General features: G+C 40.3%; 1 protein-coding gene across 2 annotated transcripts; it reads left to right on the top strand.

Annotated features, from left to right (window-relative positions):
• The first annotated feature begins 210 nt into the window (after positions 1 to 210).
• FAM177A1 (family with sequence similarity 177 member A1) lies at positions 211 to 16,026 on the top strand. Of its 2 annotated transcripts, XM_086893263.1 has the most exons (5): positions 211 to 392; positions 4,399 to 4,575; positions 10,884 to 10,950; positions 12,642 to 12,739; positions 13,565 to 16,026. In XM_086893263.1, the coding sequence occupies exons 1-5, from the start codon at positions 324 to 326 to the stop codon at positions 13,775 to 13,777; spliced, it is 624 nt and encodes a 207-aa protein (XP_086749389.1). In that variant the 5' UTR covers positions 211 to 323; the 3' UTR covers positions 13,778 to 16,026. The 2 variants fall into 2 exon arrangements, with proteins under 2 accessions (XP_086749389.1, XP_023783658.1); XM_023927890.2 differs by lacking the exons at positions 211 to 392; positions 4,399 to 4,575 and adding an exon at positions 9,182 to 9,488.

Below are 16,026 nucleotides of genomic sequence, written 5' to 3' on the forward strand. Positions count from 1 at the left end.
GTGTTACCCCAAGTCGTGTGCTTTTCCCTCAGTGCAGTGGCGGTACGGCTGTCCCTGGCATCCCGGCTGTCTCTGGCCTCCCCTGCCTCCCTCCCGGCTCCGGTTAATGCCGGGCTGCGCAGAGAAGCGAGCCGCCCCGGGCGGTGTGAGCGGTGCCCCAGCCTCAATCGGGCGGCTCCCGGCCGCCGTGCGCTCCATCCCCGCGGGCCGCAAGCACCGCCCCGGCGGGCGGTGTGACGGGCGGTGCCGCCCGGCCGCTCTCGCCTCCCCGGGCCGCGGCGGGCCCGCTGCCGCCCTCCCCCGGCGCCGCGGCGGGCGGGAGGATGGAACAGGGGCTGTCCGCCATCACCCTCTACTGCGCGCCCGCCGCCGGCGCCATGGAGCCCGAGCAGGTGAGCGGGGCCGGCGGGGCGGCTCTCCCGGGGGCGGCGGGGCCCGGGCGCAGCCGCTTCCGGAGCGGGGCGAGGCGGCGGCGGGTCCGGCCGGGCTGTGGGGGTGTCCGCGGCCTGAGCTCCCGGCGGCGTGCGGGGCTGGGGGAGCCCCGGGTCCCCGCGGTGGCGGTGGGCTGCAGTGGCCCGGCCGCGGTCGGGAGGTCTGTCTGTCTGTCTGTCTGTCTGTCTGTCTGTCTGTCTGTCAGCCCGTGTGCCCTTCCATCCAGCGCGCTGTAATTACAGTCAGCGCGGCGGGCACGCGTGTCTCCGGTGCCTCCTGCTCGTCGGCGGACAATGCCTCTGACAAACGAGCCTGATGAATATTGAAGAGAGACAGGTTTCCACTTCCCTCCTGTCAAGTTGGCGAAGGCGTGGGAGGTGATCAGGTCCAGCAGCTCTTAATTACAGTGCAGCCGGGCGAGCCCGCCTGGCCCTGCCGCGGCCGCTCCTCGCACCGGCCTCGGCTTCGCCCTGCGTGTTGTAGGCGCTGCCGCTGCCCCTTCCCCGGTTATGGTGCCTTTCCAAGGCTTGTTTGCATAGTGTCTTTTCTAATAGTCGTTCTCCGGCTCTGTCATCTTGATATCTTTTGTTTCTGAAAGACTCGTGCTGTTTAATTTCAGTTGAAACACAAGGGTGGAAAGTCAAACAAGCAGTATGAAAAAAACCCCAAACCACTCAATCTAAACAGCCCCAGCCCCCGAAACCTAGCCAAAAAAATTATCAAAAAATCAGTAAGATAGCCAAGATAGCATGGTAGAAATATTTTTCATTAGCCATTACCAGCCTTCTAGTGACTAGCAGTGTCAGGTCAGTAGACCTGTGCAAATGGAATTACTCATCTTTCTCACAGAGAATGGACATCACACACTTCGGTGCTTTGGGTCATAAGCTCTTCAAAGGATTCCTGCATTTGACAGGTTAAAAGATGCCAAAGTGAATAGCCTCGTCTCCCTATTACTTTTTGCTTTTCTTCTTTGTCTCCTTCATGAAACTTTATGTTATTGCATCACCTAATACTACTTGTGTCAGCTCTCCCAGTTTGCCTGCAGGTGTCCAGGCACACCTTATCGTTAATTGTCGTTTATTTATTTTGGCATTTTACATGTGGACTAAAAGTCTATTGTGCTGGGTATTGTATCAGCACTGTCAAAAGATCCCCTGCTCTCTGTTTCTGGACAAAGGGTGAGATGAGTGGGTGTAAAGAAGGTAAACAAGGAACATGAGTTTCAGATCCTGACTGCCTGACAGGCAAGTTTTGTATGTGTGCCATAAAGCCAAGAAAAATCCCAAGAGGACATTTAAAAGAAAGGGGAAGTTGCCTTGCAGTGTTTGCCGAGTACCTTAAGAGTGTTAGCTAGTGTGGCAAAAGCACAAGAGTGACATAGTTGCTGGAATAGCAGCCAAAGTAAATACTTCTGTGACGTGGGCACAAATGCTGAGTCTTTCAAGACTGTATAATGTGTTAGAGAAGGAGGAGCCTGTGAAAAAAAAAAAAAATGAGGTCAGAAACCTGACTAAAGCCATGCACTTTGTAAAAACTTCCTAAATTGGAAAAGAAGATCGAATTTGTAAAGGAAGATCAAAAGTATAAATTCTCAGACAAGAAATCCTGTAACATTTGAGCCATAAAGTGAATCTGGCTGATAACTTTAGAATAGATCTGCATTGCCACAGTTTTGGAAAGATGAAATTTATTGGTGCTGAACTTTCTGCTCTGGGCGAGTTGGCTTTTATTGATGCTGTGCAGGTAAAACTTAAAAGGCCAGTGATGACTAAAACCCACACTCAGATTTGTTGACTAGGTGATAAGCAAAACAACAGATGACATACATTATTTTATTTAATAATGTAGGACTTTGAGCCAGATTACTAAGGGAACCAAATTCACTGTTCCTTGGTGCATCCTTGCTGTCTTTAACTAGTGCTTTTGTCTGAAATGTTGTAGCAGTACTGGCTTTGTGGAGCTGCTTACTGTAGGTAGTGTGAGTGTGGGATGGGTGTTCAGGGAACTGAAGCTTGCTTTTAAAACTTGAAATATTGAACAAAATTTTTTTAAAGTTAAAATAATTCAAGCAGTTGTACTAAATTAGCCAAAATCAGATGAAGAGACTGCTTTTAGAGGAATTCTAAGGAGGGGCTCACATTGCTTGCTGTCATTAATCACAGTGATATTTATGATGTTGTGTTTGAAAGAAACAGTGCTCTTCAGTACTGTGACTAAATATAAAAACAGTGTAATTGTATGATGCCAATAAAGGAGTGTGGAATGTTGATGAAGAGCTGATTCTCTGGTGCTTTTTGCACAAAAAGATACAGAACCGAGTCACGGGAAGTGGCACTTCTATAATGGCAGCTTTTATAATGGCAGCAAGGAGCGCTCCCTGTGCTCAGGCTGCTTCACTGTTTTCAGCATTTGTGGTTTTGTAGCTTTGCTCTGTTCCCAAGACAGCAGAGAGATTGCACTGGGCCCCAGGTAGTCAGTTTTGTCTTTCTACATGAAAATGGGGTTCTGCCTGAAAATACAATCCTATTTCAGCTGACTTACCCCATTGAAAACTTGCTGCTGGATTCTGCTCTGCTCCTTTAGGAAAATGCCTAAAATGTGCCACCATGGCTAAAGAAATGCTGGGGGAGGCTGAGATGACTTGCAGTTTTCAGAAGCAGTGGTACAGGGCTGGGAGAGATGATGAATGGGTGCGCTCCCTCTCCGCACTGTGGAACTCAGCACGTGATCCTCCTTCCCTCCTGCTTCTCTGTGGGCATGAGAGGAATCCGTGGCTGGAATGAAGGAAGCAGTTCTGCTCCCCAGGACCCTCTGCTGCCTCTCTCTCCCATGCCCACTGTCTTTCCTGGCTAGCCAAGCCTGCTTGCCTTGCAAAGCTGTGCTGTGTAATCTAGCATGAGAGGTGGGGATGGTGATGCTGCACAGCAATTAAGGGATGTCTTAAAACTCTGTGATAAAATATGTATTTTTGTTTATGATCCAGAATTGTGCTCGGTGGAGATCATTAGGTTTGTATAGGAAAGAAGTTAGAAATTGGAATGCATTTTATGCAACCTGGATTCTGCAGACACTACGCATGTCATTCCTTATGATACAGTTTCAAATTACACCAGCTCATGCATTTTTAAAAACCGTCATGGTACATCAAAAACATGTGGTTGGCATTTCCTAACCTCTGTGGCCTTCTCTTCATGACAGAAGTGTTTTCAGCAGTTTTGTGCATTTGATGCAGTAGCATCTGAAGCTTTTACCAAGATGAAGGCTCTATTTTGATAGCTGCAGTACAAAACCTTACTAAAATTCTCTGCCTGCAGGACTGACTAGCCCAAAAAATTATTGACTGGCCTTTGAACTGGAAGTATATATTCTTAATGCTTGTGACCCAAAGACTGCATTGTAGCATTCAGCAGCTAGAGAGCACAGACAGACATTGTACTTCTCACTTTGTATGTTCTTAGCCACAAAACTAAGTGCTGTTCTTTTACCCTGGTCCCTTGTACTAATCGTGGTTGCTGATGAAAGCCCACAGGGGCAAATTCCTTGGTGCATCTTTTTAAAGCTTGAGCCTGGCTGCTTAGTTATTCAGTTCTCTTTTGTGTTAGAGGTGTCTGGCTGAACTTCCAAAGAGGTGGCTACAGCCTATGAACTACTTGATTAATTTCATTAGATATTAATTCCAAACCCAACAATACTTTTAAATACTAAAATTTATGTGCTTATCAAATTATTTAATGAAATGTACTTCACCCAGAAGAAACCTTTTTGTTACTTTTAGAGAAGGGATCAGTTTTTACATATCTGCAAACAAGAATGTTTGTCTTTTACCTACAGGCAAGCTCTTATAAATGTCCACTCTAAATGCTAATCCAAAATATTTTAAATATCTCATGAAGTTTGTTAAGGGGGAACTTTTCAGTTCCAGAAGCATGTACTTGAAATAATGATTTTTTTTTTTCTTTATAGCAACTTTCAAAGGGAGAGAGTGGCTTTGAGAATGTGGAGCTGGGTGTCATAGGAAAGAAAAAGAAAATCCCAAGGAGGGTTATTCATTTTGCAAGTGGAGAAACAATGGAAGAATATAGCACAGATGAAGAGGAAGATGAACAAGAGAAAAAAGATCTGTTGCCACCTGTAGATCCTGTAGGTATTTTACTTGATAAATTGCTACTTCTGGTTTACTGGACAGCTATAAACATTTTATACTTAATTTTTTGTGTCACAAATCTGATACAGTCTTTAGTATTATAAATTCTAGTAATTTGATTGGCTTAACTGACTTGTAAATCTGCAGAAAGTATTACTGGGAAGTTTTGTCCTGGAGTTCTCTTCCACTAAAGTAGCCTTATTAATTAGGAATGGGTTTAATTTCTTCACAGTTGTAGTTTGTCCCCTCCAGCATTTTAATTTCTAATAATAATTGCTTTGTATCTCCTTGATTTGTACTGTTGTTTAAAAAAAAAATTGCAAGGGAGACATTTTTTTCCTTATGTTTGTTGACAGTGGAGATTTCAACCTGCAACTTAGGGCTACCATAACAACAATTTGATATAATTAAAAGAGTATAGAAGGTAAAGAAACAGGTGAGTTGCAGAAATAAAGGAAGACTGGTGTAGTATATGAAAACCAGATTTTCAAGGACCTGCGTAGTCCATGTAAGTAATGTTCATCTGTGTTGTAAATTGTTGAGATGTTGCTCAGCCTGTGAATAGGGTTTCCTTTTATTGGTCCAGATTTCAAGTGAAGTCTCAACAATTAAAGCCAATGGTGTGCATTGTAACTGCTAAAAATGAAATGACTGCTGCAGTGTTGTTTGGGAGTCCATAATTAAGAAATGTTGTGAATGAAGCTATTTACAGTAGTAGGCCCTGTATTTATTAATGTGTATCCATCCTGGGAGAGCTTGGCTTCCTTGAAGGGGATGAAGATTTTGACTTTCTGCTTGTGCTCTTCTGAAGAAGTGGTGGACCCCAAGAGGTTTGCTTTGACTGTCAAGCAATACCTTTCTTTCCCTCTGTAAAATTAATTTGTCTTGAAGAAGAAAAAGGTCTCCAGTGAGACTGTGGGAATTCAGGTGGGACTGGGGGTTCCACAAGTGAAGCTGTTGCATTGTGTTTTCTATGGATTGATGGCATTGCTCTCTTTCTTGGTAGGCAGTTATTGTATACAACAAAAAACAACATTAGCCTGATATCAGGTAGGATATTATCACTGTTAAATACACACAAAGTATATAGTTGGAAAAGAACTGTATTATAGTCACAAACAATGAGTAAGATGTTAAGCGGTCTTGCTGGGTACTAGGGTGGTTTTTTTCCTCCTTGAGGATCTTCTCAAATAAATGCAGGAGCTGTGAAACTTACTGGCTATTATGGTAATGTTCAGGTATCTTCAGAGTGAGGTCTGTTCCCCATTAGGCAGTTATGTCAGACACCCGTGGATATCTGAGACATTTGTGTTCCCAATTATAATGATCAGGGAACAAGATGTGTATCGTTTTTTGTGCCATTTCCTGACAGTAGAAGAGCTCCATGGTAATGCAGTGATGGAAGGCTCACAAGCCTTGGTGTAGGTGTTGTGAGGGCAGAGACATGCGTGCTGCTGTGCAAATGGACACTTAACTAAAGAGCCCTCAAGTGGGCACAGCAGCCAGGAATGCTGCGTGATTGCTCCCCTCCATTGCTAATACAGATTTCTTTTCTGAATACCAAAAAGTATATTGTATGGTGGAGTTAAGATTGCGTTGTTCTCCTTTTATAGTTTATTAAATCCTTAATTTTGAATACACTTTTTAATAAAAGGACCCCCCAAATCAGAGTAGTTTATTGTGGAGCACACTACGCCTTATTATGCATTGCTTTTTACCTCGGACAGAATGAACTTGATTAGAGCAGGAGTTGCCATTAAGTGAGGTTTACTTTATCTCCTGCATGCTTTGTGTATCCCAGCTGAGCCAGACAATTGAAGAAATGTTAGTCCAAGCTGAGCTTTGATGTTTTAGCCAACAGCTGCTTTTAAAATGTTATTTTGTAGGATTTCTATAAAAGCAATTAAATAGTCTGTTTGCTGAGACCAGCATGTCTAAAACTTGTTATCTCAGTTGGGATACAAAAAAGTATGTTGCAAGTAATAGCTGTTTCTGGACCAGTTTATTTTTGGAAAAAGCACATTTAATATTTTGAATGGAAACTTTCCATCACGAAATTTCAAAGCTCTGCTGGTTTTAGCATCCTGGCAGTTTTTGAATCAGTTTGAGGGAAACAAATATTTTGCTATGTTGTAAAGAAATGTCTTCAGCAAGTACCTTGGTTTAATTGTGTTTTAGAACTAAGCAGGCAATGCTAATGTGTCTTACTAAACCAAGTATTATGTATATATCCTGGTAATACCATAACCAGAACACTTGGTTTGGTGGATTCCTATTACTCATAACAAAACAAATTCTCAAAAACAACTGGGTTTTAAATTTTCTTTGAAACAACTTCTGGTGCTTCTACTGGTCAGCACTCAGTTCATTAACATTGTTGGACTGGGGTGTCCATTCTGCTGTGTTTTGTATTTTTTAATCCATAACATGGGATATTATTTTTTAGATAATGGCATTCAGTATTATCTGAATGTTCTCACACTGAAATTCAAATGCTTTAGCAGCATAAACGTATTTTTGATTATTTTGTCCTAAAATGTAGATGTTTGCACTCTATATGTGTATTTTCTTTTGTTTTTGCCCACCAAAACTCTATTTTGTAATAATTAAGAAGATAACCCTTCTGTTTCTCCCTGGAGGGACACTTGGTGTAAACTCTTAGCTGCATTCACATATTAGATGAGTAGACAGAAGGTGGAGTGTAAGCCTTCACAGAGGAACTGTGAGCAATATATGACCAAGAAGACATCTGCAACAAAGCTCCAGGAGAGATGTAATTTTCTTAACCATCAATGCTCAGAAAGATTGAAACACATCCTTGCAGGAAGGTTATCTTGGTATCCTGTAGTTAAAAGGGCCTTAACTTCAAATAGCAAAAATTCCTCTCTGAGGACCATCACATTCTGATTTTCTTTTAGGAACTTGAGGATGAAGGAGAAAAATGGTTACTGACTAAGTAATAACTACTCATAACATGGTAGAAGCTCTTGATGGAGGATGGTGTGTGTGTTCCGGATCTTGTTTTCACTGACTTATCTTAGATGCCAGTTTTACATGGTCTTACACAAAATAACCTGTTGTAGCATTGAACAGTCATTGATTAAACTAATTTGAAATTTATCTTGACAGAGTAAACAATGAAAAGGTATTATTTGGTGGTGTATATTAACTATTAAATACAGGATATTTTTTTTTTTCCTTAATCAGGAAATTATTATTTTTCTCATTTTGCCATTTTCTCTGACAAAAATAAACCCTACATGCCTTGGAAAGTTTAAGTGTTATTAGGACTGAAATCTGCCAAAAATAAATACATATGTGGATTGTTTAGGAACATGGTGCACTCAGAAATTCAAGGGAACATGTGTGCTCCCTTCGGCAGCCCCATACTAGGGAACAAAATCATGTTCTGTTACTGAACCAGAGGCCCCTTGGTTTTATCAATGATGGAATCCATTATTTTAATTCCTATTTAAATTAAAATTACACATTAAGATATTTTGTAATTTAAAAATCAGTTGTCAAAATCATTGTCTTTTCCATTTTAACAACAAAATAAAGTCAGGATAGCTGAATAATATTAAACATTGTAGAAATGTCTACTAAAGGCATTGATTGCTAGAGAAATACAATAAACACTGTATGCGTTTCATACTGTCCTGTGTTTCCTTTCAAGAAATACAATATTGCTGTGTCCTTGGGTTGATTAAAGACTGAAGATTAAGGCTTCTGTGGCTGGCCAAAGGAAGCTGATATACAGTATCTGGGTGTGTAGTTCTGCAGGTCTGTGGGACATGACTTGGGTACGGTTTTCCAGTTTCCAGCTCAGTGTATTAAAGCTACTTCACAGACAAGGATTAATTTGATCAATGTCATGTCACTCGAACAGCTCCAGTTCCCCCAGCACCAGTTTTTGCCTCACATCTGCCATTTCTGCTTCCATCTCTGAAGTGCTCTGGGAAGGCACCCAAATTTACCCTGGAGAGGTAAAAGGGGAATGCATGGAAAAAGAAGGTGATTCCTTGGATGCGTTTCCTTGCTCCTGGTTGTTCCTGGTGTTTTACTCTGCAAAGCATCTCCTTTCTCCTGTTGATTTCCTGTGAAGTACCCTCTCTCATGATTTTTATATTGCCTTTTGAGACACTATAAAGAAAGTTATTTTCTTAATTGAGGAGTCTGGCAAAGCCTTGCTTGTCAGGGATGAGGAAATGTCTGGTTGGGCTTTGTCAGAAAGCAGAGGTTCCCACGAAGCTGAACTTAGAAGTGCTTCCAATGTACCAAACTGATTTTTAGCTGTGGTGGGGGAAGAGTAGGAATAGAACCTCTGTGTCTGCTGAGCCTCAGCTGTTACCCACATTTGTGCTACCGCAAACTTATTAGAATGTTCTGGGTCTAAGTAACTTCTGTCACGTTGAAGTTCAGCTTGTCTTTTCACTCTGCAATATTACAGGAGCTCTTGTAGCTTCTTTCTTACAGCACACAGCAGGCCCTTGTTTGTCCTGTGCCCTGCATGAATGCTTTTTAACCCTGTCACCTCATCATGAAGGATTGTACAGAGCCCTGTCAGTGCCATTATTTGCACCTGTGGCAACAAGCTTTTCCAGCACTTTCTTTGACTTCAACTGGGCAAACTCCTCGTTAGCCTGTCTGCCAGCTGAGCACATAATCAATGAGCTGGAGGTGCTTTTGTGTGAGCAGGATAGCAGCTGGTTTTGCTTACACTTTTACCTTGGCAGGACATTTTCCATATCCTCTGCCAAAAATATATAGCAACTGGCTTTTTGTCAGCCTGCCCAACTTGAGTTTCTGGCCTGACAGACAATTTCTTGCTGCACTGATTTGTAGAGACTATGCTTGGAAAGCACCAAAGTCTAGTAGCTTGTGTACATGCATACTGAGGCTATACCAGGTAATTTCTGTACCTGTATTGTATTATTTACAATAATTTTGGCTGTTTCTGTACAGATATCTGTTAAATAAGACCATAGGAAAAGGTTACTGACAAACAGTTCTTAGCAAGCTATAAATACTTGTGTAGCTGAGTAGACCTAATGTGTTTTATTTAATAAAAGCTGATACTTTTAGTTGCTACTTTCCAGAAGAAAAGTACTTCTGCTTCACTAGAGATCTTTTTGAAAATATGTATCAAAGACTTGCCTGAATACAACAGCCTGTTAACTATAAATAGGTTTAGTTCACTACGAAAGTTGAATTTGCCTTTTCACAACAGGGAAAGCCTACAATTTTTCCCATTAGCTTGGAATCTGCTTTTTCCCTTTTTATTACATGGTTTTATTTGGTTTCCTAAACAGATACAGTCTCTTCCCTTGATGAAAAGCATAGCCTGTGAACACACATTATTTTATAATTAATTTAATTCTAAATCTTTAGTTTACAATGTATATATCTATATATCAGTTTATGTGGAGACTGCAGTATTTTTGCTGTAGCTTTGAATACACTCCAGTCATGCAAAGAGAAATTCCTTTTCTTTGTCTACCTGGCCAGCCCTTCCTAAGGAGTCTGCGTCCCTCCACAGCAGCCCCAGTCCATTCACTGCATCCCCAGGATCCTAACAAGATCCCTCCCCTGCAGATGCACACAGATCTCCAGTTCCTCCTGTTTCTGTCCCATCTTGTGTGCCCTGGTGTGCAGGCTCTTCAGAGAGACTTCCTTACAAGCAAATGTCTGAGGTGGCCGCAGCTGAGCCCTGTTTTATTCATGTTGTGTTCCTGTGGTTCACATCACCCTGGGTGCTTTGCTCAGCAGCCTCCCCATCCTCCCCCAGAGCTGCGGTGACTCCCCCTTCCCTCGGGGCTCCTGGTTTTGTTTTTCAGGTGTTGTTTCAAGGGAGAATTCCTACTTGGTTGTAAATGCTTGAAAGCAGCCTCTTCTTCAGAGGTTTGAAGGTTTGGTTTGATTTTAAACAGTCTTTTGCAGTTGACTCATTACTGTAACGAGGGACTACTTTGTTACCTCACTTCTCCTCTTGGCCTGATGGAATTCAGAATGTTGTGCAAAGCTTTTTCTAGTCAGGGATTGAGTTGGCTGCTTGTCATTTCCCAAGTCTGGAAGCAGGAAGCAAAAAGCAGTGAAAGAAATTTTCCCAGAGGTAAACCATGGTTATATTTATATCTTATGGTGATACTTTGCTTCACTTACCTGGTCTACACTTATTTTAAAGCAAAAACATTGTAGTAGCTGGAAAACAGAAAACATTGCGGGTCCTTTTGGGGTTTTGCATGTGTTATTTTGTGCCGTGACCATACAGCTGTACATATTCATACTACTCTTGTTCCTGCAGACAACACTCACATGGGGACCCTACTTGTGGTTTCACATGCTGCGAGTTGCCACATCAACCTTATCAGGTATTGTTTTATTTAATTCTAGGGTAAGCCAGAAAGGGAATATTGAAAGTCACAAAGTCATAATGACAGACTGTAAATCATCTTTGGGTTTTACTTGTTGTTTTTTCAGAAGGATGATTTGAACTGTATTTAATTTGGGGAGACATACTCTCCTGCCTTAGGCACTTTTAAATTTTATTTTTTTTTACTTTCAATAAACAACTCTTGCATGGAAGAATGAACAGAAAATACTACTTTTTCCCCTTTTTCTTTGTATGGATATAGATTGATGTTGGCAAGGGAATATATTTGTTTTCTATTAGATTTTGTATGGAACCATTTTGTGTGATGTTACCTGAAAAGAATGCTGGCTGGTATAACTAAACTAACAGTTTTTCTGGAGACAACTAGAAAGCATCCCAAGAACACATCTAGTTGTGTGCCATACAATGAACTTCTGTGGTTACAAAATAAACAGGATTGTTGTCAAGGGTCTTAAACTCACTGCACAGACATTTATTTGATTCGTGTCCCTCTTAAAATTTAGCAAAGTTTTAAAAATGCTTGTCATAGTCTGTGTTCTTTCCAAGGTGTTAAGTACCTTTACTGGGTTTTTTTCCACAAATATTATGGAGTTTCTGTCACTGTACACATAATTTTGAATACTTCTACGTATTTGGCAGTCTGTTATATTAGTTAACCTATCCTTATTTTTAGAAACACTTTTTCTCTAATGTACAATGAGATTATATTCCTTGACGCATCTGTTCTTCATACGCAAGGGTAGATATTGCTTTCCTTTTTTTAGAAGTCCTTTATGAATTTGAAAATCAGTCCTTCCTTCTTTGCACTTCAGTTTTGGCTCTTACATCTGTAATTTGAACTGATCTTTTGCACAGCACTCAGCATGCCAGGATATCTATAAAATTAGTTACTGTGAATGTTCATTGAAGCAGTCAATGACTGACTTCTAATTTTTTTCCCTGAGGATGACTCAGTCATTTGCATCCTTGGGGCAGATTTACAATTTGAAGTGCAGAATATTTGACTCATTCCTTGCCTTTACTCAACCAGTGTTATCTCTAGCCATCACCATGGTAAAGAAACTGACACAAGCTTACCCCGTTGCTTTTGACTGTGCTCTACCTGTTTTAGCAAAGTAGCGCTGAATGTAGCCTACAGCTTGAAAATTGAGACAGCTGAAACATAAATACTTTGTTAATCCATTAGTATGCAACACAGAACATTGTTAAAACTGACTTGAAGTGTGCTTATATCAATAAATACTGTCTAGTTTGCTAGGACTACTAGATTGAACTGCCACTACAGTTGGTACCCATGTACCTTTATCTAACCTTGATCTTCAGTCAAAGTTCAGCTCAAGGCTTACCCTTTAACTGATTCCTAGCAAAACAAACTTAGATCTGAAGCTAAAACTAGAAGAATTCAAACACTACCTCCATATATATTTTCACTGAATTTCATATTCTTCTCCTTTTGTTCATTCCTTATCCTAAAAAACAATTATTAGTATATTCAGCTAATAATTACCTAGAAGGAGATTAACCTCACAGATTTTCGTTTTATTTTGTGAGTGAAGTAGGACTACAGAAAACCATTCAGGAAAGATGGTGATAATTTTTGTAATGAAACTGCATTGAAGAATTTTCTTCTAGGTACTAATCCTATGTAAACCTCTCTTTACATTTTAGTGTGTGATTTCCTGGGGGAAAAGATTGCATCTGTTCTGGGAATAAGCACACCAAAATACCAATATGCCATTGATGAGTATTACAGAATGAAGAGAGAGGTATGTGTGTGAGCTAGGGTTCTTTCACTCCTTCTCTCCCAATTTGTCTTCCCTGGTATTCTAAAAAATAGAATTTGTATTCTAGCATTAAAATGAAGCTTCAGACCCTCAATTTCAGTTTGCCTCCAGTCTTCATATGATGAATGATTAATATTTTCTTATCCATCAGCCTTTTCTCTCCAGCTCCTCAGTCTTAGAAACAGGTGGGTCCTGACCTCTGCTGTGTTTCTCTTGTACAATGCATTTTCAAGTCAACACTGTCAGAAAGTTGGACAGCTGCTGAACACTGTAAAGAGGTGGCTGCTAGCAATACATTTTCCAACCCTAAAACTTGTTCAACAGTGTCAAGGGTAAAAAAACATGAAGTTACCATTTGTTCTAAAGCATAACAGGACAATACTGATAGGTAGCCAGTGCTTTAGGCAAAATAAACCTAACCCTTAATAATCTTCATTTAAAAGAGATGGAAAACATATTTAAAGCTTTATTTTTTATTTTTTTTAATTGAGAGCTGGAAAAGCTGCAGAAGAGGTAGACCCATCACTATTGCTATTAACTAAAGCTGCTTATCTAGATATGTGTCTTTTTTTCTGTGTTTGTTTAATGCAGTTTAATCCTTCACTTTTGGTGATTTTTTTTTTTTTTCCCCATAATGGGAGTTCCAGAATGTACCTCATCTTATGATCAGCAATAGTGACTGTTTTCTAGTGGAACAAAGGTCCTTACTTTGTAATAGCAACTGGTATGCTCTTATGGAAAGACTTCAAGATAATCTAAGTAGTAAATTGTAAATAGTAGCATATGAATCTGGTTATCTCTTTCTAGGAGGAAGAGGAGGAACAGGAAAACAAGATGTCAGAAGAAGCAGAAAGACAGCATCAGGAACAGCAGAACAATCCACAAGCTGAAGCTCCTGTCCAGACAGACCAGCCTGGAGCAACAGCATGCTCTTCATTTGTGAATGTAAACTTTGAAAATGAGGGAGATTGCCCACCCATTGCAGAAAATAAACAAGATGTCGTTCCTGTCCCTCCTTAAGCGTAAAGCTCTGTATAATGTAGGAAATAAGAACTGTCAGGTGTCACAATCTGCCTATAAACAGGAAAAATAGGATTATGCTTGTTCAGTGAAATACAACTCTTATCATTCTTATTGATCAGGAGAGAGCTAGGTGATGTCTGTTCAGTCTGTCTGTCTAATAAAGGATGAGGCATTCTGCCAAATTGGCATTTCAGTTGAAAGGAAAATTGCACTACAAACATTTGGTCTGAAATTGAATGTGTGAGCTAATTTCTGTGTAAAGCAAGTAGAAATGTCTTTTCTTTGAATTGCTGTGTCTCTAACACCTGTGGAATGCAGAGGCAGTGCTGTTTACTACTTCTAAAAACCTGATTTGCACACTGTTTGCAACTCGGCTCTCTATGAATAGATTAATAGGAATTAATATCCTGTAACTCAAAAGTAATTATAATAGAGTCTTATGCCCCCTATTTATTGTCACTGTTGTATGCATGTATTTTTTTTCTGTTGTTAACATAAGAGAAAAATGTTAGATTTAATGTTAATTAGATTAAAGGGTCCACTGATTTATTTTTTTTCCCAAGTAAAAATACCCCAACTTTCCAGAAGGCTATAAGCACCCGTAAGAACTTACTAACAAGTACCAGCACTCTTGGAGGCTAATAGTGCTCAGCTGCTCCGTTCAGTGCTGTAGCAAAGTTCAGAACTAACATCAGTGAAGGCTGTTCTCACTCCAAGCTCAAGAATTAATAGACCTATGTGCCTGAATGCACGCTCTCAGTGGTCCTGGGAAAGAAACTGAAGTCTTGCAAAATTATACGAAGTGCATTGGACACTCTATGTAGTACGGTCTAGAACTGAACGTTTTTGGACATGGATTACCCAAGTCTGTGTATCTGAGTAACCTAAACAAAGCATGTGTTGAATGTTAAATTACCAGTATGGGATGTTCTACTGCAGATGGTTTTCATCCTGTTAGCACAGAATACATAAATAGCTAGGAACAACAAAACCAAACTTAGGACTCTTTCCTTCTCTAAAATAATGTGATATGATACTGCACTGGCAACAACAGAAATTTTTATTTTTGTCTACATGAAGTGCAGGAAGCTCCACATCTAATACCAAGTAAGGCCATTTTACTGCAAGGACTGTAGTACCTATAGTTTGTAAAAGGTGAATGGTTTATTTTTGAACAATCAGCTGTCATTGCCCCAGTCACTTTCTATGGACAATTGTTGTAGGTATAGGAGCAGAGAACCTGCACCAGTTACTACATAGAAGTTTACTTCTGTCCTTGAGATTTCTAAAAAAAAAAAAAAGTTGAAAATAGTCCTCAGTGAAATTGGGTTGTTGGGTATCATGATGTGTCCCTGGCTTTGCTCCCACTGCCAACTAAGGAACCTGATGTAACACCACAGGTCAGGTAACTTGGCTCTTGGTGTCAGCAATTAACTACGTATTTCAGATGACACTCTGCCTGAACTAATATCCTGTACAGCACAAACTCTTCCTCTCATCTGTCTGTAGCTCTACAACACTACAGAAAATCTAAGGGGGAGGATTCAATCATGCACTCTAGAGTCCATCTCTTTTGGTACTCCATTCTTTGCCTTTTCTAAATTTTAAGACAGAGAGTGTTGACCACAGGGTAAAATCACTCCTTAGCCCTGAACATCTGTAAGGGAGAGTTTGATTCAACACCTGGGGAATACACAGAAAACCAGCTTGTTAGGAGTTCTTATATCATCAAAGAAAAAAAATCTCTGATAGCTTGAATAATACCTTGACAGCTGAAGGATATCTTGCTTTTCTTCCAATAAATTAATGTCAATTTTTTTTTTTACCTCCTTCCCCTACTATTCATTGCATAACAAATGCTCTGCCTTCTTTGTATAAAATACTGTATTACTCACTGTGCCTTAACTTAATCCTTCCTTTTTTTCAGGCTGTATGGAAGTAGTTACTTTCATATTGGTTTAATTTTTCTGTAAATGCATTAATTGGTTATTTTATATTTAATATAATTTTTGAACTGGAAGTTGGCTATGGATTTTCCTTTAAAACTGTGTGGTCTTTGAAACTTTATGCCTGTACACAGGTGCATGTGCCTGTTTACTGTTTTCATCTTTACCCAGTCACAGATCCTGGTTGAATATTCAGGCACCAGAATTCAAAATATCATTTTACCCCCTTCCTTAGACTGTCATGTAGTACTCTGTGTTCACCACTACCTCAAGCTAATAAATAATGCAGGATTGCAAACA

The sequence above is a fragment of the Cyanistes caeruleus genome, chromosome 6 (assembly GCF_971803275.1).
Source record: "Cyanistes caeruleus chromosome 6, bCyaCae1.hap1.1, whole genome shotgun sequence".
NCBI lineage: Eukaryota > Metazoa > Chordata > Aves > Passeriformes > Paridae > Cyanistes > Cyanistes caeruleus.